This window comes from Vombatus ursinus, unplaced genomic scaffold (genome assembly GCF_900497805.2).
Source record: "Vombatus ursinus unplaced genomic scaffold, bare-nosed wombat genome assembly UNPS02014863.1, whole genome shotgun sequence".
In the NCBI taxonomy this organism is placed as follows: Eukaryota; Metazoa; Chordata; class Mammalia; order Diprotodontia; family Vombatidae; genus Vombatus; species Vombatus ursinus.
Genome location: NW_020954641.1, coordinates 7,819,184 through 7,842,369, shown reverse-complemented (window position 1 = coordinate 7,842,369; position 23,186 = coordinate 7,819,184). Strand labels below are relative to the sequence as shown.

The following is a 23,186-nucleotide window of genomic DNA, read 5'->3' as shown; positions in this document are numbered from 1 at the left end:
CCTAATTGATAAGAGCTGCTGGGAAAATGGAAATCAGTCTGTCAGAAATTAGGGTTAGACCAACATCTTATTGCATATTCCATTAATAAACTGAAAGTGGATACATCACTTGAATATTAACAAGCATATCATTAAAAATTAGATAAACAGCAAATTATATGCCTTTTACGGCTATGGAGTAGAATAAAATCTTTTTGTTGTTGTTTTGAAAATAGATTATGATTGAATATCTTCTGGTTTTTTAATCACCTATTTCTACCTCTAAACCCCCTCTCCCCAATCAGAGAATTTGGGGGGGATTTGTTTTTAAAGGGTGATATTATATGTAATATTCCTTAACTATCTCCTCTTCCCCCACCCCCCAACTTGCAAAGAACTAGTGGGAGGTATCTCCTTGTATCTCTCCTTTGAGGCGAAATTTGCTCTTTATAATTTTGACACTCATCTTCATTGTTTTGTGGTGGTTGTTCTTTCCACTTACATTGATGTAGTCACTGTGCGTATTATTTTTCTAGCCCTGTTTACTTCATTTTGCATCAATTCATTTAAGTCTTTCCATACTTCTTTTCTAGTCATAATGTTTGGCATTTCTTACAGTATAGTATTATTCCATTATTCCATTATACTCAGGGACAATTTGTTTAGCGCCATTCCTCAACTGAAATGTCAAATCAGGTTTTTTAAGGTTGGAGAAGACTTGGGTATGTTTGTAAGCAGCAAGGAAGGAACCAGTAGCTAGGGAGATACTGTAGATTAGAGACAAAAAGGATGATTATGGGAGCAATTTGCTAAAGGACACAGAAAAGAGTGCACACAGCGGGTACATGAAAAGAGTTTGTTCTCAGTGAGAAGAGTCACCTTTTTATCAGAGACCACGGGAATTGGGGATGATGTCAAAGTGTTTTTAAGATATAAAGGAGAGAAAGAACTTACAGTAAGTGAAATTATATTAAGCAAATTAGTAAACTTAACTAGTGACATAAACTGTTATGAGCTACTTTGTAAAACCTCTTTTCTTCACCTCTATGTTTTAGCTAAGGTGCCTTGGAAACCACTTTGTCCCTTATGCCAAGCCCTTCAACTCCTCCCCTAGAGAACAGGTCAACAAACTATGGTTTGTGGGAGCCCTTGACTGCTGTACCATGTTCTAAACAACTGTTACAGAGAAGCTTAATCAAACCAAAGGAGGTAGTATTTCACAACTACATACCAGTGACAACTGTATTTTATTTACTCAACTTAATTTGATATCAATATAGTTTCATCTGCATGTTTTTTTCTACATTGAGCTATACTATAATTGACCATTTTAACACATAAACTCATATTATACATTTTTGCTGTTAGGACAAGCAAAGTGTTTTTTAATAACTTTTTAATAACTGATAGTACCATTAAAAGAGGTGGAACAAAAACAAGTGAAAAGCTCAGTAGCCCAAAGACTTAATAAATAACTGGTACAGAAGGCAAAAGAACTGGATTCTACCCATTTTCTGTAATATACAACAAAATAACTAAATTTGTTAAACGAAAATTTAAAATTCACATACAAGTCTTCTTTAGAAAAAATATTAACAACTAGTTAACATGTATGAATTACCTACTAAGAGGGAAGGGGAAAATATGAAACAAAATGAAGATGAGACAATAGACGTGTATCGCTAATTTTTAAAAAGAAAATCGAAGCAAAACCTGATACGGTGACATAGTATGGGAAAAGAGAGCCAGGAGAAGACAATGTGTGAAACAAAGAGTCCAGAGTCCCGACTTTGTGGGAAATACAATGATAGAATATTAGAATGCTAAGGAGCTTACAAATTATCTAATTTAACTCCTTCCTTCTACAGAATAGGAAACTGAGAGCCAGAAAGGTAGAACTGTTTGTCTAATATGCCAAAGCTGAGGTCATAATTTAGGACTTCCAACTTCTAGTAGAGGGTTTTTCTAATGTAAAAGAGAATGCAGACTCTGTGTAAGACTAGGAAGCAGTTTTAAGAGAAATATGGTGAAATTTCATGAAGACTAGATAAGTGAATCACATCCCCTATAATATCATAAAATCCTAAGAAAGTATACTCTATTTTACATTACTGTTACTGCATTTTGCACTAGAATTGGGGAGTGGAAGGAGAGAAGTGGAGAAAAAGGGGAATGATATCAATAACAAAAGTAACAAAAATAATATAATTATATCAATAGATACAGAAAAAGTTTTTGACAAAATATAATACCCATCCCCATTAAAAACATTTGAAGTCTGAATGCAGATTGAAGTATACTATTTGCTCTTTTTCTGTTTGTTTCTTCTTTCTCGTGGTTCCTCCCATTGGTTCTAATTCTTCTTTACAACATGACTAATGTGAAAATATGCTTAATATGAATGTATATGTACAGTTTATATCAATCAGAATGCAATACCATCTTGGGGCGGGGGGAGAAAATCTGGAACTCAAAATCTTATGGAAGTGAATGTTGAAAACTAAATTAATAAATTAATAAAATTATTTGAGAGCTTACGTAGAATAAGAAGCATGTAGCTAAAACCATAAACAAGCATTATTTTTAACGGAAATATGCGAGAAGTCTTCTCAGTAAGATCAGCAATGAAAAGAGGATGCCCATTATTACCAACATTATTTCTTACTATATTAGAAATGCTAGCAATAAGAGAAGAAAAAGAAATTGAAGGAACCAGTATGGGCTTTGAGGTTATAAAATTATCTCTTTTTGCAGATAATATGACTTAGAAAATCCCAGAGATTCAACTAAAAAACTGACTGAAACAATAATTTTAGCAGTAGCAGTATATAAAATAAACCCACATAAATCATCAGCATTTGTACATATTACCAACAAAACCCTGCAAGAAGAGATAGTAAAAGATATCCCATTTAAAATAACCATAGACATCTGCGTAAAATACCTGGGAGTATACCTGCCAAGACAAACCCAGAAACTACATGAATGTAATCATAAAACACTTTTTATACAAATAAAGTCAGATTTAAATAACTGGAGAAATATTAATTGTTCAATGGTGAGCAGAGTTAATATAATAAAAATAGCAGTTCTACCTAACCTAATCTACTTATTCAATGCCATCCCAATTCAATTACCAAAAAATTATTTTAATGAGCAAGAAAGGGGGGAGGAGCCAAGATAGCAGAGAAAAGGCCTCAGCCTCCCCAAAACTTCTCCAAAAAACTTTAAATAATGCCATAAAACAAATTCTGGAGCAGCAGAACCCAAAAAAGGAGAGTGAAGCAATTTTCCAGCCCAAGATAACTTACAAAGTCAGCAGAAAAGGTCTGTTGCACCAGAGTGAGAGTACAGCACAGTCCAGCAGAGGCTGTGCCCCAACAAACTAGCAGTAGGCCTTAGGGGGCAACTGAATCAGTAGGAGCAGCAGCAGTTTCTGGACCTCTCAGCTCTGATAGTAAGAGGGTCAGACAGCTAGTCAGAAAGAGATTACAGGGGCCCCTGTGCTGGCACTGGGGGCAGGACTGTTGCATTGCTCATACTTGGATCTGGGTCGCAATCCTCAGTTACAGGGCAGGGAGGAGAACACATCAGAGTTTGTGTTCACAGGAAAGCTGGGATCCTGGTCTCAGTTCTAGGGTGGTAAAGAGTACTTGTGATTACTCACAGACCTGAGCACAGGCCAGGGGAGTAGTAAACACACCCCTCCCTAGATCATATCATGTTGGAAGAACCAAAAACTCACAGGTTCCCAGAAATATCTCTGAAAACTAATGTACAAAAAAACCTGAAGCTTGGGACAGTGCCTCCTCTACTCAGAAAGCAAAGCCCCACTTTAGCATTGAGTTAAAAGTCAAGAAATAGACTAGGAAAATGAGTAAACAGTAGAAAAAGATTGTGACTATAGAAAGGTACTCATGAAAGGGAAGAAAACACAAACTCAGAAGAAGATGACAACAAGGTCAAAACTGCTACATTAAAAGCCTCAAAGAAAAATATGAATTGGTCTCAGGCCATGAAGAGCTCAAAAAGAATTTTAAAAATCAAGTAAGAGACACAAAAGTAAAATTAGAAAGAGAAATGAAAGTTATACAAGAAAATCATGAAAAAAGAGTCAATATCCTGGTAAAGGAGGCACAAAAATACTGAAGAAAATAACACCTTAAAAAAATAGAATAGGCCAAATGGTAAGAGGCACAAAAATCCACTGAAGAGAAGAATGCATTGAAAAGCAGAATTAGCCAAATGGAAAAAGATACGTAAAAAAATTCACTGAAGAAAAAAACTTCTTAAAAAGCATTTTCCAAATGGAAAAAGAGGGACAAAAATTCACCGAAGAAAATCAGGAAAGAGAAATCATAAGGGATCCAATAAGGTTAAACTGTTTATATTCCTACATGGGAAAATTATGCTTATAACTTTCTCATTATTAGAGCAGTTAAAAGGAATATACATAGACAGAGGGCATGGATGTGAGTTGAATATAATGGGATAATTATCTAAAAAAAATAAAATTAAGGGGTGAGAAAGGGGAAAGAAGAGGCAGAATGGGGTAAATTATCTGACATAAAAGAAGCACAAAAGAGTTTTTGCAGTGGAAGGGAAGATAAAGGCATAGGTGTGCGGGGAATACACGAATCTTACTCTCATCAGAATTGGTTCCAAGAGGGAATAACATAAACACTCAGTTGGTTATAGAAATCTATCTTACCCTAGAGAAAAATAGGAAGGAAAAGAGATAAGAGAAAAGGGGGTAGGGGGTGCTGATAGAAGAGAGGGCACATTGGGGAAGGTAAAAGTTAAAAGCAAAACACTTAAAAGTGGACAGGGTTGAGAGAGAGTAGGATAAATGAGGAAAATAGGATGGAGGGAAATACATAGTAATCATAACTGTGAAAAAAATTTACAGCATATTTTTCTGATAAAGACCCCCTTTCTCAAATATATAAAGAACTGAGCTAAATTTATTGAAATAAGAGGTATTCCTCAATTGATAAATGATCAAAGGATATGAACAGGAAATTTTTCGATAAAGAAATCAAAGCTATATATAGTTACATTAAAAAATGCTCTAAATCATTATTGATTAGAGAAATGCAAATTAAAACAACTTTGAGTTCACACCTATCAGATTGGCTAAAATGACAGAAGGGGAAAATGACAAATGTTGGAGGGGATGCAGAAAAATTGGGACACTAATAATGTTGGAGAAACGGTGTAGTGATCCAACCATTTTGGAGAGCAATCTCGAATTATGACCAAAGAATTATCAAACTGTGTATATCCCTTCATCCAGCAATACCACTATTAGGTCCCTTTCCCAAGGTGATCAGGGAAAAAGGAAAAGAACCTATATGTCCTAAAATATTTACAGCAGCTCTCTTTGTGGTGGCAAAGAACTGAAAATTGAGGGAATGCCCATCAACTGGGGAATGGCTAATTAAGCTGTGGTATATGATTGTGATAGACTACTACTGTGCTGTAAGAAATGATGAGGCAGTTGATTTTAGAAAAATATGGAAAGACTTGAAACAATGAAGAGTAAAACGAGCAGAACCAAGCAAACATTATATACAATAACAGCAATACTGTTCAAAGAATAACTAAATGACGAAGTTATTCTGAATATTATAAATACTCAAATCAACTACAAAGGATCGACGGAGGAAGATGCTATCTACCTCCAGAGAAAGAACTGATAAACAGAAGTATGCACAATATGGTTTTACATATATACACACATATATATACATACATACATATATATACATACATACACACACATGTGTGTGTACCTGTGTCAAATGGTGGCCTTCGCTAATGAGAGGCAGGGAGGCAGAGAAGGAGACAGTGTGGAACTTAAAATGTAACAAAAATTTTTAATTTAAAAAAAAGGGGAGGGGAGATAATAGAAGCTAGCAAAGAATTTTTCTGAGTGAGACAGTTCAACACATAACGTAAAGAGCAGATTTAGAGTAAGAGACAGGCTCAGGTCCTAGTTCTGACATAACTTAAGGCCAAGCCACAACCTCTGAGCCTGTTTCTTCATCTTGAAAATGAGTAATAGTTGTACCACCTATCTCACAGGGCTGTGAGGAAGAAAGTATTTTGAAGTAGTAAAGTACTATACAAAAGTGACTTCTTATCACTCAAGTAGGAATAAGTTGGTGAAGAAAATTTTAAGTTCTCATTGCTAGATTTAGTTAGGTTGTTATTTTTCACCCAGAGAGACTACGAATCCAATAACACTCTAATTTGGATTACTGCTACTTGAATTTTTTTTTCTTGCAGTATATTTTAGAAAAACTTCCCTTACCTCTGTACATTAAAGAGGTCAAGGATTTTGCTGGTAAGAAAAGAAGAGTAATTTCCCACTGTTGTTGTTACTACTGATTTCTGCAGTCCCTCTAGCTCCAGCAACCTTATTTCTCCTCATGGGAAATGCTGGAAAGGATGCTGGGAAGTGACAGTAGATGCAGAAGCAAATTCAACTTCAGAAGTAACACTACTCTTTTGGCTCCTACGCTGAGAGAGACTGAAAATATCAATGGGCACGAATATGATGCATAATGGGGAAGCTAATAGACTGTAAGTATATGCAATGTGTGCGAATTTAGAATTGGAGAACTTTCAGAATTAATCAATCATTAAAAATGTATCAATCTCCTACTATATGCCAAGCACTGTGCAAGGCAATTGGGCTAAAGAGACAAATGAAACAATCCCTGACCTCAACAGCCTTTCTATGAGGGGAGATGATGAATATGTAAATGAGTACAGTCTACACAAAATTAATACAAAGTAAGGGGGGATGGGAGATGCTAACATCTTGGGCAATAAGGAAAGGTCTCATGTAGAAGCTGGAACTTGAACTGATCTCTGAAGAAAACTAGGGATTTTGAGAGGTGGAGGTGAGGAAGAAAAGCATTCCAAGGATTGAGGACAGCCAGGACAAAAGCACAGAAGTGGGAAACAAGAGGGCAGTTTGGCCAAACCACACAGTGTATGAAATGGAGTTGTACAGAGGAAAGCTAAAGAGTCAGGCTGTGATATACTTTAAATGCCAGAGGATTCTTTATTTAAATATGGAGGTGAACAGGAAGACTGGAGTTTAAAGAGTAGGGAAGTGACATGTTCAGAGTATGCTTTAGGAATATAATTCTGTTGTCTACTTAGAGAACCCTAGAGTCAACTAAAATATTAACTGAAACAATTAATAACAATATCAAAGTAGCAAGATATAAAATAAACTCATATAAATAATCAGCTTTTCCGTATACTGCCAACAAAATCCAGCTGTGAGAGAAATTTCAATCAAAATAACTATAGAATATAGAAAATATTTGGGAATACATCTACCAAGACACACACAGGAAAACTACATGACTTTAACTACAAAACACCCTTTACAAATCTAAATAGAGATATTAATTGCTCACAGTTGGGCCATGCCAATAAGATAATAAAAATGACAATATTACCTAAATTAATTAACTCATGCAGCAAATACTTTTTGCTACTACAGAATTACTTTACAGAGCTAGGAAAAAAATTTCATTTGAATGATCAAAAGATGAAGAATATCAAGGAAAATAAAGAAAGAGTGAAAATGAAGTGGGTCGAGCAATATTAGATATCAAACTATATTAAATAGGAACTGGCACATGTGCAGAATACACTGACATGCTCAGCTGATATAAATTCCTCACGTGGAAAAGGTAGAACCTGGTTCTGGGAGCGTCAAAGTCTTATACAAACGAAAATCATGCAACTCAATGTTCAATAATTGAATGTTTCTTTTTCCCTAGACATCTGACTTCATATTCAAGATACAGAAATATGCTATTTCCAAATATTGCTATTCCAATAGAATTTTCCAAATGTTTGGATTACAACATTTTACATATTTACACGTATACATATATAAAATAAATACAATATGGACATAAACACACACACACAATTATTATAATTTCCTTTGTGTTTTCAATAGAATTTAGCATCTCAGTTCACCTTACTGAAGGAAAAATAAACTTAGTTTGGTTGACTATATACCAAAGTAACTGAGACATAACCATGAACACAAACTGTTTTTTTGGCCAACATACATGCATCATGGTACATACACTTTATTAAAGTTTTCAACCTATGAGTTTTGCACTATCAATAAAGCACATGAAGCATGCTGATTGTCTCTTAATCCAAAGTGGAAAGTTAAGTAGAGAAGGTGGGAGAAAGCAAGTACAATGGGTCCACCAAATTTAGACAAACCAATGAAAAATTTGAGTACTGAAGAAATGACAAATTTGTCAACATGCCAAATTAATGGGAAAACATAATAGTCTAAAAGCTATTTGATGTTAGGTTACAACATAGAAAGGAAGTGGTTTGGTCATAACTCAGAGGACACAAACACGACTGGTATTAGTTCACTCAGAAAATTACTGGTAATGTTCATAGTTATAAAGCTAGTTATAAAGTTATAAAGCCATTCATTAATTACATTCCACTTTAAAATAAGTTTTATTGACATCTTTTATTTTTATATCTCCTACATTTTCCCTAATATCTCTCCTTTCACTGCTTTTCCCAGAAAAACATCCCTTATAATAAAAGAACTTAATTATATTTCTTTTTGAAAGGTACTACCAAAGCTTTTCATTTATAGAACTTAATAAATTGGATAAGTTTAAAAAAAAAACAAAAAAAAAACAACCCAGAGTTACTAGGATCTAGGCAAAAAGAAATAATAAAGATTGGAATAAGGATATCAAAAGTCAAGGGTAACAAGATTCCTGTTATTTTAATTGATATTTCTGTTTTCCTTCACTCCTCTCCCTCCAATCGGACCTCTATCAGAGCAGTAGAGGTTCACTATTGTTTTTGCCTGATATGAACCATTAAAATAATTAGTAACATGGTTAATAAGTGAATTACAATTAGAGATTAAAAATACTGTTAGAAAATGTGGCCCCATTTATGTTTGTCACACAAACTATCTTGAAACAGAAAAGATTTTTCTCTATTAAGTCTCTACAACTTTCTCTCCATAATTGCTCTAATTAACTTAAGGAAGAATTTATACGAAAACTCACAAGAGAGACAGCAGAGATGCTCAATTTTCTTTTTTCTGTTTTCTGTCAAGAAAAATAACCTTTGCATTGGAATGATAGAAAAGTGGCTAATTGAGAGTTGATACTCAGGATAAGTAAGGACACAGTGAGAACCTTTGGTGAATTCATGTCACCTGGTCTAGACAAACCACATCCGTAGGTACAGAACGAATTGGCAAATGTCATTGCTAAGCCATTGGCAATAATATCTGAAAGACTACAGAAAACAGTAGAGCTACACCACAGGATTGGAAACAAACATTGTCCATATATCTTAAAAAGGGAAGAAAAGAATCTTCAAATTATAGATCAATGAGATTAACATGAATTCTTGTAAAAATTTTAGAATTTTTTTTGAAACCGTTTTTTCCAAATAAAAATCCCCCTCTCTCCTTCCTATTCCCACCCTAAAATGGATCATTAAAGAGATAATTATTAAACAACTAGAAAAGGAAATGGTAAATTAAAGAAACATAATAGCTTCATGAAGAACAAGTTATGCCTAATCTTATTTTATAAACTGTTTTATCAGGGGAATCCTATGGATGGCAATGCCTGTTTCATTTCTGTCTCTGTATCTCCAGACCTATTAACAGTTAAATGGTTAAATGTCAAGTTGGCAGGAGGTATCCAGTAGAATACCCCAAAGATCTGTGCTTGGCCGTGTGCTATTGAATGTTTTTCATCAAAGACCTAACTAAAAGTATATATGGCATGCTCATTAGATTTGCAGATAACACAAAGATAGAAGGAACAGTATCAGGATGAAAGGACAGAACTGGATGACAGAAACAAAGATCCAAAAAGATCTTGACAGACTAGAGCACTGGGCTGAACAAAAAAGGATGAAATTAGGGATAGAGGTAAACTCTTAAATTTGGATTTTTAAAAAAAATCAACCTTCCTATAAGTACAGAATGGGGATGACATGATTAGACAGCAACATGCCTGAAAAGGGTATGGGAGGTTTAGTGGATAGCAAGTGCAGTATGAGTCAAGCCAGCAGTGTGATGAGGCAGATAAAAATGTAAATGTGATTTGGGGCTTTCTGAAGAGGTGATGCTTCAAGGAATAAGAAGATGAGAGTTCCTTCATTCTCAACCATGGTTAGACCACATCTACAATTACTGTGCTCAGTTCCAAGCATGAAAGTTTATTTTTTTGTTTTTTTTTTAATTATTATTATTTAATTTATTTTTATTTTTTTAGTTTTCAACATTCAGTTTTCTAAGATTTTGAGTTCCAAATTTTCCTCTTACTTCCTCCCTCCCCTCACCCCTCCCCAAGACAGCAAGCAATCTGATATAGGCTATGGGCTATACATGTACAATCATATTAAACATATTTCCACATTAGCCATGTTGTGAAAGAAGAATCAGAACAAAAGGGAAAACCACGAGAAAGAAAAAACAAAAAAAAAAAGTGAAAACAGTACACTTTGATCTGCACTCAGACGCCATAGTTTTTTCTCTGAATGTGGATAGCATATTCCATTAAGAGTCTTTTGGAATCATCTTAGATCACTGTACTGCTGCGAAGAGCCAAGTCTGTTAAAGTTGATTGAGTATGACTTGGGCCGGGGCAGTTACGTAGCACAGTGGATAGAGCGCTGAGTCTAGAGTAAGGAAGACTTGAGTTTAAATATGATCTCAGATACTTACTAGCTGTGTGACCCTGGACAAGTCACTTCATCTCTTTGCCTGAGTTTCTGCATCTGTAAAATAGGGATAAGAGCACCTACTTCCCAGGGTTATTGTGAAGATCAAATGAGATAATAAGTGTAACTATTTAGCATAGTGTTTGGTACATTGTAAGCACTATATGTTAGCTATGATTCTTCTTCTTATTATCATTATTATTATTACAATATTATTAAGGAAGGCAACCAAGATGGTGAAGGGCCTTGAGTCCATGTCATAGGAAAATAGTCTGGAGAAGACTCAAGGGCACATGACAGTTAAGCTCAAGTATTTGAAGAGACCAACATGGAAAACGAATTAGACATCTTCTAGTTAGCTCCAGAGTGATGAACAAGGAAAGAACATGTGAAGAGCAAACAAGTTAGAAATTAGTAAAAAATGGAGTGCATCATGAGGTGATGTGTTCTTTCATTTGACGTCTTCAAGCAGAGGCTAAATGACCAATTAACATTTATGTTATGGTGGAAATCTCCTTAGTTTATGACTTGAACTAGGTGACTGCTAAAGTCACTTCGAATTTTAAAAATTCTGCAACAGAATTTCAGCCACTTTGATAGAAAACTAAGGCATCCTAGCAGGGTGCAGTCTCTACAGCAAGACTTTAACAATGCCAACTCAAAAATCTCTTCCCCAAACAGTATGCATTCTGCATCAAAGTGCTCTTTCTCTCATGGTCCAATAACTTTTATACCAGAATATCTCTGACCTATTTCACTATTCTCACTGCAGACAAGCTCATTTCTTTTCCAAAGTATCACTGTGTTACAACCTTCAATCTGTTCCCAATAGCTGCCTCAATTTTCCTTAAATTCTCTCCCTATCTCCCCATCAAAGTAGAATAGTTATCAAGAATGGCTGGTTTCCTACCCAAAAGAGCATAGACACACATTCATCTTTTTCACTGAAGAAGCCTTCTCTAACACTATCCCACCACTAAGAACACTTGAGTCCTTCTAACTTTTTTTGTATTCTCAAAGTATCTAATACAGTGCCATTCAAGTTATATGTATGTCTTGATTTTTTTACTTAAACAGGTATAAAAGTATTACCAACCTTATACCCTACTACCAGGTGTGTTCAACTCTTGATTCAGAAGCTGACTTTTTTTTTTTTTAATACCATTTCACTGGTCATCAGCACTTTTCTTTATGGAGTGGACAGGGAAAATAAAAAGGAAAGCAATTTAAAGCAATCAGTTTTTCTATTTGCAATGGTTTAAAATTTCATGGAGGAAGAGATTATAATTATTAGCTAAAAGGACTAAGACTTATTAATGGATTCCAGTTATCCATCTGTCTCTGTCTACCATTAATACAATCTGGTTGTGTACATACAGTTAATGAAATCAACATTCTTTACTAATTACCCGAATAAATTGCTATTCATCATTAACAAGTATATGTGGATATGAAAAGCATATCTACATTACCATTACATTCTTCAATACTGATATATTAAAGTTCCAGGATCAACTTGTATTAAAACGTGCATTTTTTAAAATAACTAGCAGACAGTGCTCTTAATATAACTAAAAGCTACAAATTAGTTTTAACGCTAAGGGTACTCTTCTCTCTCTCTCTCTCTCTCTCTCTCTCTCTATATATATATATATACACACACAAAAACAGCAACTTAAAGGCTGTCTTCCAACAAAGTGACTCTAATACATACCTACAAATTACACAAGCTCTTTTGATATAAAAGAGAACTTTACAGGATGACCCCTTAGTAATTAATATCAGGTTGGCCATAAAACAGGGGTACATATAGATGGTCAGATGGTCAAAGATTGTCATGGAGAGAATCCAGAGTAAAGTCCAAACAGAAAAAAAATTCCTTATGTATGGTGAAGTCATCTAGATGCTGCTTATCCATGACAATGAGCCCCCTTTACCCTGCAGAGTTCCCTAAATGAGATACATAATAACTCAAAAGGGGTTGGCACAATTATTCAGACAAGAAAAAACAAGTAAATGAAATGTCTATTTGTCTGTGCAATCTGACAGCGAACTGACAGAGTTGGTCTATCAGTGCATATACTTATCTTGAATAAACACTGGATGTGGACAGTAGGCCCAAATTGAACAGCACGAAAAGAATGGGCTGGACTGTCTCTGGGAAACCGCACAGTGCTTTTAATGACTGTGCTAAGGTCGTCCCTGAAACAAAAGCCCATCTTTGTAATAACAATATTCTTCCAGCAATGCTGTATGGTTGCAAGTCATGGAATACCATAGTGTCTGAAGAATTAAAAGTCTTAGGCCATCCAAAGGACAACAAACAGATAAATGGCAGGTATGAGAAAGCTGCAATGTATCACTGATGAAGAATTATATTTCACCAATCAAGAAGTTTTCTATTTCTAATATTATTCAATACTTTTTACCTAAAGTAGATTCTTATGTAGGAATATGCCACTAATTTTCAAGCAAAATCAAGAGATGTAGTAGAAGGCTCCCAAACTTGAGTAGGGCAGCCAGAATCCAGTAGAATTCCTTTAGTAGAGTTACTGGAAAACAGGGACAAGAGTCACATAGGATGAGATAATGGATGGTTTATGATCTGGACCACTGAAAAGGATACCCACATACTCGTATTATTTTAAGAGGCATACAGATTCGGCAATAGTTGATTGCCTAAACTACAATTCCCCCCAGACCAATGATATCATTAAAATAGTACTAAGGAACCATACACAGGAAGCTATCAAGAAATGTTAAACACAAACGAAATCCCCAGCAGGTGGAGGGGAGAACCTGCAACCTTGAGGCCACATGTGGCCCTCTAGGTCCTCAAGTGAGGCCCTTTGAATCTAAACTCCACAAACAAACCACATTAATAACAGGATTTGTTCTGTAAAACGCGGACTCAGTCAAAAGGCCCCAAGGACCTAGAAGGCCACAGGTTCCCCACCACTGCCCCAGAGTGTAGTAAACTGTTAACATAATCAATTAACGAATATGCATTTATCAAGCACCTAATTAAACTCTGAAGATACAAAGCATGAAATAACCCCAACTCTCAAAGAGCTTATATTTTAACAGTAGAAATAATAAATACATATGCAAGTACACACAGAATAAATATAAAGAAAATAAACACAAGGTAGTTCAATACAAAGTAAAAAGGAAGATGGGCATTAGCATTTGGAGTGATCGGGAAAAGCTTCACATAGAAGGTGATACTTGAGGTGGTTCTTGAAGAGAGGAATACTTTGAGGCAGAGGTGAGAAGGGAGTAACTTCAAGGTGTGGAGGATATTCAATGTAGAAAGGCAAAGAGATGGAAGATGAGTGTTCCATACGAGGAATGGAGGGAAAGCCAAGCTTGGACAGATCAGGGTGTGTAGGCAGAGTAGTGATATAAAATGAGCCTAGGTCAGGCTGTTAAGGGACTTTAAGAAATAAACAGGGGCAGCTAGGTGGCGCAGTGGATAGAACACTGACCCTGAATTCGGGAGGACCTCAGTTCAAATCCGGCCTCTGACATATAACACTTACTAGCTGTGTGACCCTGGGCAAGTCACTTAACCCCATTGCCTAACCAAAAAACAAAAAAAAAAGAAATAAACAGAAGAGTTCATATTTTATATCAGGGAAACTCGGCAAACAATGGAGTTTACTGAGAAGGAAAGTGACATGGTCAGATTTGTACTTAAGGAAAATCATTTTGGTATCTGTGTGGTGGATGGACTGAAGGAGAGAGGCTGAGGGGGTGGCATGTGTGTCAAGAGTTGAAGCAGGAAAAGCAATAAGAATGCTGACATACCCTCAAATCAGGTTCATACTCATCTTATAAGCCTTGTCATGGGTCTAAGTTTTTAAAGATTTTTTTTTTTGTAAAGTAATGTGAGGGCAGCTAGGTGGTACAGTGGATCAAGTACAGGGCCCGAAATAGGAAGATTCATCTTTCTGAGTTAATATGGCCTTGGATACTAGCTGTGTGACCCTGGCAAGTCATTTAACCTAGTGTGCCTCAGTTTCCTCATCTGTAAAATGAGATGGAGAAGGAAATGGCAAAATATTCCAGTATCTTTGTCAAGAAAACCCCAAATGGGGTCACAAGGAGTTGGAGAGGATTGAAACACAAAGTAATATGATGTTGAGGAATATAATTTGAGTAACTCAAAATTTTGTAATTTTGAAGTAAACATCTAATTTGGTTTTACTATGAAGTTAACTGATAAAAATATAAGCAATTTTGCTTGACTCTTCATATTTATTATAAGTTTTGTTATATTTTATTTATTATAAGATTTTGGCTTTTTTTTCAATGGGGGAAAATGAGAGGAAAAGAAAATAATTTTTGTTATGTGAATTAAATTTTTCTAAAAATAAAAAATATCTAGGTGAGAGGTGATAAGTGTTTGAACTAAAGTGGTAATGTGAGGAAAGAAAAATGGCAATATTTGGCAACTGATTAAACATGTAGACTAAGGAATCAAAGACAATGTTGAGGTTAAGATCCTGGGAGACTGGAAGAATGTCTGAAAGAGGGATGGAGTTTGGAAGGAAACAGGTAATTATTAAGTACCTACTATGTACCAGGCACTATGCTAATCACTTTATAATTATCTTAGTTGATCCCCACAACAACACTGGGAGGTAGGTGCTAATATTATCCCCACTTTACAAGTGAGGACACTGCGGCAGACAAAGGTTAAGTGACTTGCCTAGGATTATACAGTTAGTAGTAAGTGTCTAAGGCTGAATTAGAACTCAGGTCTTCCTGACTCACGGCCCAGTATTAAAGACACTGTGCTATCTAAATGTCTGGGAGGAAAGATGACTTCTGTTTTAGATAGGTTGAGTTTGAGATGTCTTTGGGACATACAGTTTGAAATGTCCACTTGGCAGCTGGTGATGTAGGACTGGGGCTGGATATATATTGATCTGCATAGAGATGTAAATAAACTCATTGGAGCTAATGAGGTCACTGAGAGAGTACAAAGAAAAGAAAAAAAGAGGGTACAGGACATAGTGTTGGGGAACACCCATAGGTAAGGTGCATGATATGGATAATGATCCAGTAAAGGAAAGTGAGAAGACATCAGACAGACAGGAAGAGAACCAGAAGAGAATACCATCAAGAAATCCCAAAGAAGACAAAGTAACCAGGTGGAGAAGATGGTCAACAGAGTCAAATGCAACAGAGTGGTCAAGAAGGATGAAGACTGAGAAAAGACCACCAGATTTGGCAATTAAGAGATCATGAGTAATTTTGAAAAGAGAAGTTTCAGCTGGGTGGTTATATAATCATATATATAATTATATATATATAATTAAACCTATTTCAGTTAAAATTAGGCATCAATAACAAAAGGAGACTTTATCAGTGTAGCTGAAATATAGGAACTGCACTCTAGGAATAGAATGGCAAAGAAAGTTATGATTAAAAACTTACCAGGACATCAGAGAATGAAAATTTTATATGATGGAAGACATTCTTATTCATATCATCTTACCAAGAAAACTGCCTAGTGTCCCTCAAGGAAATAAGTCCAACACTAATTAGCAGAAGACATATGATTATGAGGACATTCTCCTTGACCTCTCTGCAACCTTTGACACTGCTGGTCACTGTCTCCTTGACATTCTCTTCTCTCCAGGTTTTTAGGACACCACCTCTGTTCTCCTCCTACCTCTCTGACTACTTCTTCTCAATCTCCTTTGCTGGATCCTCATCTAGATAATGCCCTCTAACCACCAGTGTCCCATATGGTTCTCTCTTAGACCTTCTTCTATTCTCCCTGTACACTACTTCACTTGGTGAGCTCATCAGCTGCCAGAGATTTAATTACCACCTCCTTGTTGATGATCTACCTATTTTGCCCCAATCTCTCTGCTGACGTCTAATCTCACATTTCCAACTGCCTTTCAGACATCTCAAACTGGATGTCCAGTAGATATCCTACATTCAAAATGTCCAAAACCAAACTCATTACATTTCCCCTAACCTCATCCTCAACTTTCCTATTATTGCAAACTAGGGCACTACTATCCTTCCAGTCCATCAGGGTCATAACCTAGATGTCATTCTTGACTCCTCACTGTCTCTCATCTTCCCCCACCCCCATAACTAAGCTGTTGCCAAGGCCTGTCAGTTTCACTTTTGCAATATCTCTCCAACATGCCCCCTTCAACCCTCTGACACTGACACTACACCAGCCCTCATCACCCCATAGTGGACTATTGTATTAACCTGTTGGTAGGTTTTTGCCTGTACCTGCCTCAAGTCTCTCTCTACTCCAATCTATCCTTCATTTAGTCAATAGTGATTTTTCCTAAAGTACTGGTCCAACCATGTCACCTCCCTACTTGATAAACTCCAATGCTTTCTATTACCTCCAAGATAAAATACAAAAGGTTCTGTTCAGCATTCAAAGTCTGTTATAACTTAGCCCCCTTCTACCTTACCAGTCTCTCCACTATATACTCTATGATCCAGTGACACAAGCCTCCCTGTAGTTCCCTTAATAAGACACTCCATCTCTTGGGTCCAGGCAGTTTCTCCAGCTGTCCTTTATGCCTAAAATGTTTTTCCTTCTCAACTCTGCCTACTGGCTTCCCTTGCTTCCTTTAAATGCCAATTAAAATCTCATCTTCTATAGGAAGCCTTTCCCCAACCCCTCAACAACTCTAGTGACTGCCTTCTTTTAATTATATATTAATCTTGTAGGCAACTAGGTGGCTCAGTAGATAGAGCATCGGGCCTGGAGTCAGGAAGACCTGAGTTCAAATCTAGCCTCAGACACTTATTAGCTGTATGACTCTGGGCAAGTCACAACCCTATTTACCTCAGTTACCTGATCTGCAAAATGAAATGGCAAACCACTCCACCTTTGCCAAGAAAACCCCAAATAGCATCATCAAGAGTCAGACACAACTAAAATGACTGAACAACAATTTATCTTGTATACAGCTTGTTTGCACATATTTTTGTTGTTGTCTCCTCCACTATATTACGAGCTCCTTATGGGCAGGGACTGTCTTTTGCCTCTTTCTGTATTCCCAGCTCTTAGCACAAGTCTGAAATATAGCAGGAGCTTAATAAATGTTATTGACTGATTGACCAAAATATTTCTCAATAGACATTATCTTCATATACTGTATAAAGCAGCTTAGATCCACTTTTTTCCCCCAGTACATCACTGAATTTGTCCAGTCCCTTAAAAAAAAGGCACTCAGTCATTTTTACAGTGTTGGCTGATATTTAAAAAGGATTAACTGAAACAGTCTATGGGGTATACTGTGAATGGAAACTATACATCTTTGCAGCTTTATATCAATGTCATTAACACCATATAGAAATATCACATTGAATATTGATTTTTAAAAATCCCTCCTGATCTATGTAGAAATCTACATATATCTTTTAAAGCTGCCTGCAACTATTGTACATCTTTTAAAATTAAGTTGTTGTGCCCTTAGAAAGATATACCCTCTCCTCTGGAATCTATTCCATTTCTGATCTTGGCTCCTTGACTCAGCTGACGCTAAAGAACTATTAAACTTTAAGTACAAACTTCGTGTAACCCTACTGAATTATTTCAATTATCCATGTCAATAAAACAGAATATGGACACCAATCATCAAGACCCATAGATAATTTGTCCATACAAGTTTTTTTCTAGCTGGTCATATTAATATCCCCATGTCTTATTTTCCAAGGCAAGTTTTCTATTAGTAGTGAGTAAAGGCCATAGTCCCAAGGCAGCTGTACATAGCTTTCAGGTAGTGACTATCTGTCCCTCTTTCACTAACTTTTGAATTCTTCTGATAAATTCAATCCTCAAGACATGAATACCGTTTCTACAGAAGTTAACAGCAATAAAAAAAAACCAATAATGTCTAACTAGTCTTGAGCCAATCTATTTTTCCCAGCTTCCTCAAATTACCTTTTATTTACTTATCTGCATCCTATCCTAGAATGTAATCTCCTTGAGGGCAAGGATCATTTTTTCATTTTTGTCTGTGCATCTCCATTATTATCAACAAGCATTTATTAAGCATTTACCACGTGTCCAGCACTGTATTAAGCACTATAGATACAAAGAAATACAAAAACAGGTCCCTGGACTGAAGAATCTCACATGCTAATGGCGGAGAAACATGTAAATAACTATGTGCATACAAGATAAATATACAAAGTCATGGATGATTAATCTCAGAGGGAAGGCACTAGTTGTGGTGCCTGATCAAGGAAAGCCTCCTGAAGAAGGTGGGTTTTTGAGTTGTGTCTTGAAGGAAGCCAAGAGTCAGAGGGAAGAAAGATGAACATTCTAGGCATGGGGAACATCCAGGGAAAAGGCACAAAGTCAGGAGATGGAGTGTCATGTGCAAGGAATAGCAATAAGGCTAGTGATGCTAGATTGCAGAGTACTTGAAAGGGATTAAGATTGGAAAGTTAGGAAGTGGCCAGTTTATGAAGGGCTTTAAAAGCCAAACATATTACTTTATATCTGATCTTGGAGGTAATAAGGAGCCACTGAAGTTTACTGAGGGGGTAGGGGGAGTGAAAAGGTCAGACCAGGGCTTTAGAAAGATTACTTTGGAAGCTGAATTGATGGACTGGAGTGGAGAGATCTGGAGGCAAGGAAACTAATAAACAGGCTATTGGAATAGTCTTGATAAGAGGTGATAATGGCCTGTACCAGGGTAGTAGCTGCATAAGTGGAGAGGGATTGCAAATGAGGGTTGACACCAAGGTGACCCTTAGCACAATGTCTTGCACATAATAGGAACTAAAAAAATGTGAATCAAGTGGCACAGTGGATAGAGTGCTGAGCCTAGAATCAGGAAGATTCATCTTTATGAGTTTAAATCCAGCCTCAGACACTTACTAGCTGTGTGACTAGCAAGTTACTTAACCCTTTTTGCCTCAGTTTCCTCATCTGTAAAATGTGCTGGAAAAGGAAATGGCAAACTACTCCAGTATCTTTGACCCCCCCCAAAAAACCCCAAATGGGGTTTCAAAGAGTTGGAAATGGCTGAACAACAACAAATGTAAATGAAACCAAGAAATCTGTTTGGACCAATGCCTATGAATAAAAAATGGCCCAGAAAGTACACTAAAACCTGAAAATGTAGCAGGTACTGATAATGTGCTCTAGTCAGACCACACTCACTATATAATATCTTAGGATTGATTCATACCAGCGCTTCCTTTGCCTTCCTAGTACTATTTTTATTATGCCTTTATTTGTTAATTTACCACCAAATAATACACTAAGCAACCACTAGCTGAGTTTTTTCACCAACTAATTCACTACAGTTTTCTTCACTGAGCTCGAAAAATATTTGCCCATGACTTAGTTACACCCCTGTGCCCAGAAGTTTTAATAAAGTGATGAGGCTAAAAGATCATGGAATTCAGCAAACAAAATAACCTTAAGACAAAAGCCTGCCTGGCTCAGAGAGTAATGCTAAAGGACAAGCAAGAGGTCTAGATATATTTTATGTTAAAAAATCTGGTTTTTTTCCCCTTTAACTAAAAATTCACTTCAGTAACTATCTTTTCAAACGGTACTCCACTATTCTAGACAGCCACTATTTGAATATACAAAGCCAAACATCAAAAATGTAGTTCATAAAATTCGAACAGCTAATTTCTACAAACCTACAAAAATTAGGCACTAATGTGATGAACAGAATAGGGAGAAGTACGGGACCTAAGTGACTTAGCAGAAAAAGCCCTGAACATAATAAGTATTTAATAATGGTTAATTCAACCAAACAGATTGGACTTCATTAGTAATAGGGGTCTCCCAGTTAAGGAGATTCCCTCTACCAAAGCAAGTCAGTAACTTTTTTTGCAATTTATAGATAAGTAGCCTAGAGCACAAAGTGGTAAAGTGAATTAAATGCCTAATATCTGAAAAGACTTGGGTCGGTGGTCCTGCCCAATCAATCAATAAACATTTATTATGCCCCTACTGTGGCCAGCACCCTAACCTCTGCACCACACTGCCTTTCGTGGATACTCTATTTAAAAACTACTTTCCCTAATACAGATAAAATTGTATTTTCACATCGAAATACTGACCTACAATTACTCTAAATGGCAAACGAGTATTTAGCAACTAAATTAAGTAATCGTGCTTTGTGCTAAAAATAAGAAAACACAACCTAAAAGTACAGATGAAATAAGTAGGTAAACCATACTGTATATAGCAGATAGGTGCTAAACATGAAAGGTTGGAAATTAGTGTGATTAGCACACCAGGAGGCCCATGCTACTCCCCTCAATACAGTTAGAAAAGGAAAAAAAAAAAAGTTTTAATAGACCATTTCTCACCCCTACACCCCTTTTAAAATCCTCGAGACTCTCAAACCGAACTCAAGAAAGTTGCACGTTCCAGTGGACAAATTGGAACCACCAGAGCAGCTGTCATCTGAAACTCCCGAAAGCTGAGACCAGTCAACTCCGTAAAACAAGGGTGCAGAGAGGGCTGGTGGGGGCTACTCAGAGATAAAAGCAATAAGCTCCAACACCCCCCCATCCCTCAATCCATTTTCTCCTGCCGCGTGCCTCCATCCCGTTCCTGAATAATTAAATGGGCTAGAGAGTAAATCGTCCCTAAACAAGGCAATGAAGAAAACAGGGGCCAGAAAGCAGTTAAGTACGGAAAGCAAGGAGAGATGAAGAGATTTCTTTTTTTTTGGAAGGGGGGAGGTCGTGTCGGGGAGGCGGGTGGGGGGTTTGGGGAACCAGGAGGCTGACACTAGAGACTCCCTGGCTCAGGACTGGAAGAAGACACAACGTGGGGAACAAAACCCACCCGCGCTGGAGGATCCCGGACCCACAGTCTGCAACGGAGGGAGTCCGAGGGGCCCCCAACCGAGCCCAGGGAGAGCCTGCCCGGCCCTAGCCACGGGCTGGAGCCGGGGGACAAGGAGGGGGTGACGTGGGGGAAGAGATGACAAAGGGGGCTTCGGCCGGGCTCGGGGGAGGAAAGGGGGTGGGTGGCCCGGGACGGCAGGGCAACCCGCCCGCCCCCCTCCCCCGGGGCCTGCCCAGGGAACAATGGGGGGACTAGGCTACCCCCTGCCGCTCACCTACCTCCGGTGCCCTCCGAGTTCTCGTTGAGGCTGCCCGAAGAGTCGTGCTGGGCGCCCACACACCCGCCCATGGGGGCGGCCTCGTCCGCCCGCCCGCCTGCCTCCTCCTCCTCGGTCGCCGCCGCCGCTGCAGCCGCCGCCGCCGAGGTCCGGGCAGGCGTGCTCGTGCTCGGCCTCCTCCGCCCCCCCCCACGCGCCGCGCCGCGCCCCGGCTCCGCTCCACCCACCGCCTTGGCTCGGCCCCTTCCTCGCCTCAGCCGCCCCCCAGCCCCCACCCCCCGGCTTCAGCCCCCGCCTCTCTGGCCCAGGCCCCCAACAGGCCCGCGCGCCCGCCGTCGGCGCCCCGACCCATGCCTGGCCGGAGCCCGAGCCCCCGCCCCCGCTGCCAGCCTCGCGCCTCCCTCACACGCAGCCCGAAGGCGGCCCTGCGAGTCGAGCTGGCCAGGGCCGGTCCCGCTTGCCCGGCCCCTTCGGCCCCGCCTAGCCCAGCCCGCCGGCCCGTCCGCGCGCCTGTCTGTCCGGCGGTCCGTCCATCTGTCAGTCAGCCGGTCACCCCGCCCTCTCGCGCCCGCCCTGCCCCGCCCTGCACCTGCCCCGCCCCGCCCCCAACCCGAGTGTGGCGGTGTCGCCGGAGGAGGGGGGGTGTGGCCGCGGGAGGTCAGCGCTCTGATTGGTAGCCCGAGCAGACGGAGAACGGGAGTGAGGGGAAGGGGGAAAGGCGAAGAGAACGCGAGGAGGAGAAGGGAAGGGGTCCGTGGGCGGTGAGGGTCTCAGGCCCGTCCTCTGAAGAGCAGTTGCGAGACTCTCACATTTCTCCTTTCGTTCTTCCGGGACGAAGTGTGTCTGGGAAAAAAAGCAACGGTGGAGGAATAAGAAGCAGAGGGATAGAAACTGGGATGACTAAACGAAGCTTCCCTCCACCCTTCCCCCCAACCCCCATCTCCCGTAATGCAGAGTAGTACCTTTTTTGAGCTAAGGGCATATGCCAAGCTAAGTCAGAGTTTGTGTCTGTATGCAGTTTGTGTGTTTTAGGAAAAAATCAATAGGTACTCTCATTTCCCAGTGGTCAAGGGGAGAAGAAGATACAAAGGAATGTTGCTGGCTCGAATGAGGTTGATAAGTGGTTTTAGTGTAATTCTTTTTTGCAGCCTGATTTCATCCTGCTAATCCATTATGAGCCTACTTTATTGTCCATCGGGAGTGCTGTGGTACTGATTGACCAAGTTCAATAGCCTCACTATCCAAATGCATACCATAGTCTGTACAATAGGCATTCCTCATCTACTTGGTTTTTCCTGTGTGGATAAATAGGCGAATCTGTTTTGTTTTGTTTTG

At 38.5% G+C, this 23,186-nt stretch overlaps 1 protein-coding gene across 2 annotated transcripts in view; it reads right to left on the bottom strand.

Annotated features, from left to right (window-relative positions):
• Window positions 1-21,945, bottom strand: part of UBTD2 (ubiquitin domain containing 2) — a 64,019-nt gene extending 42,074 nt beyond the window's left edge. For both annotated transcript variants that reach the window (XM_027841810.1, XM_027841809.1), the window contains exon 1: window positions 21,853-21,945. In XM_027841810.1, the coding sequence (XP_027697611.1) occupies window positions 21,853-21,922 (70 nt within the window). In that variant the 5' untranslated portion in view covers window positions 21,923-21,945. The remainder of the gene's footprint in view (window positions 1-21,852) is intronic.
• Window positions 21,946-23,186: the final 1,241 nt, after the last annotated feature.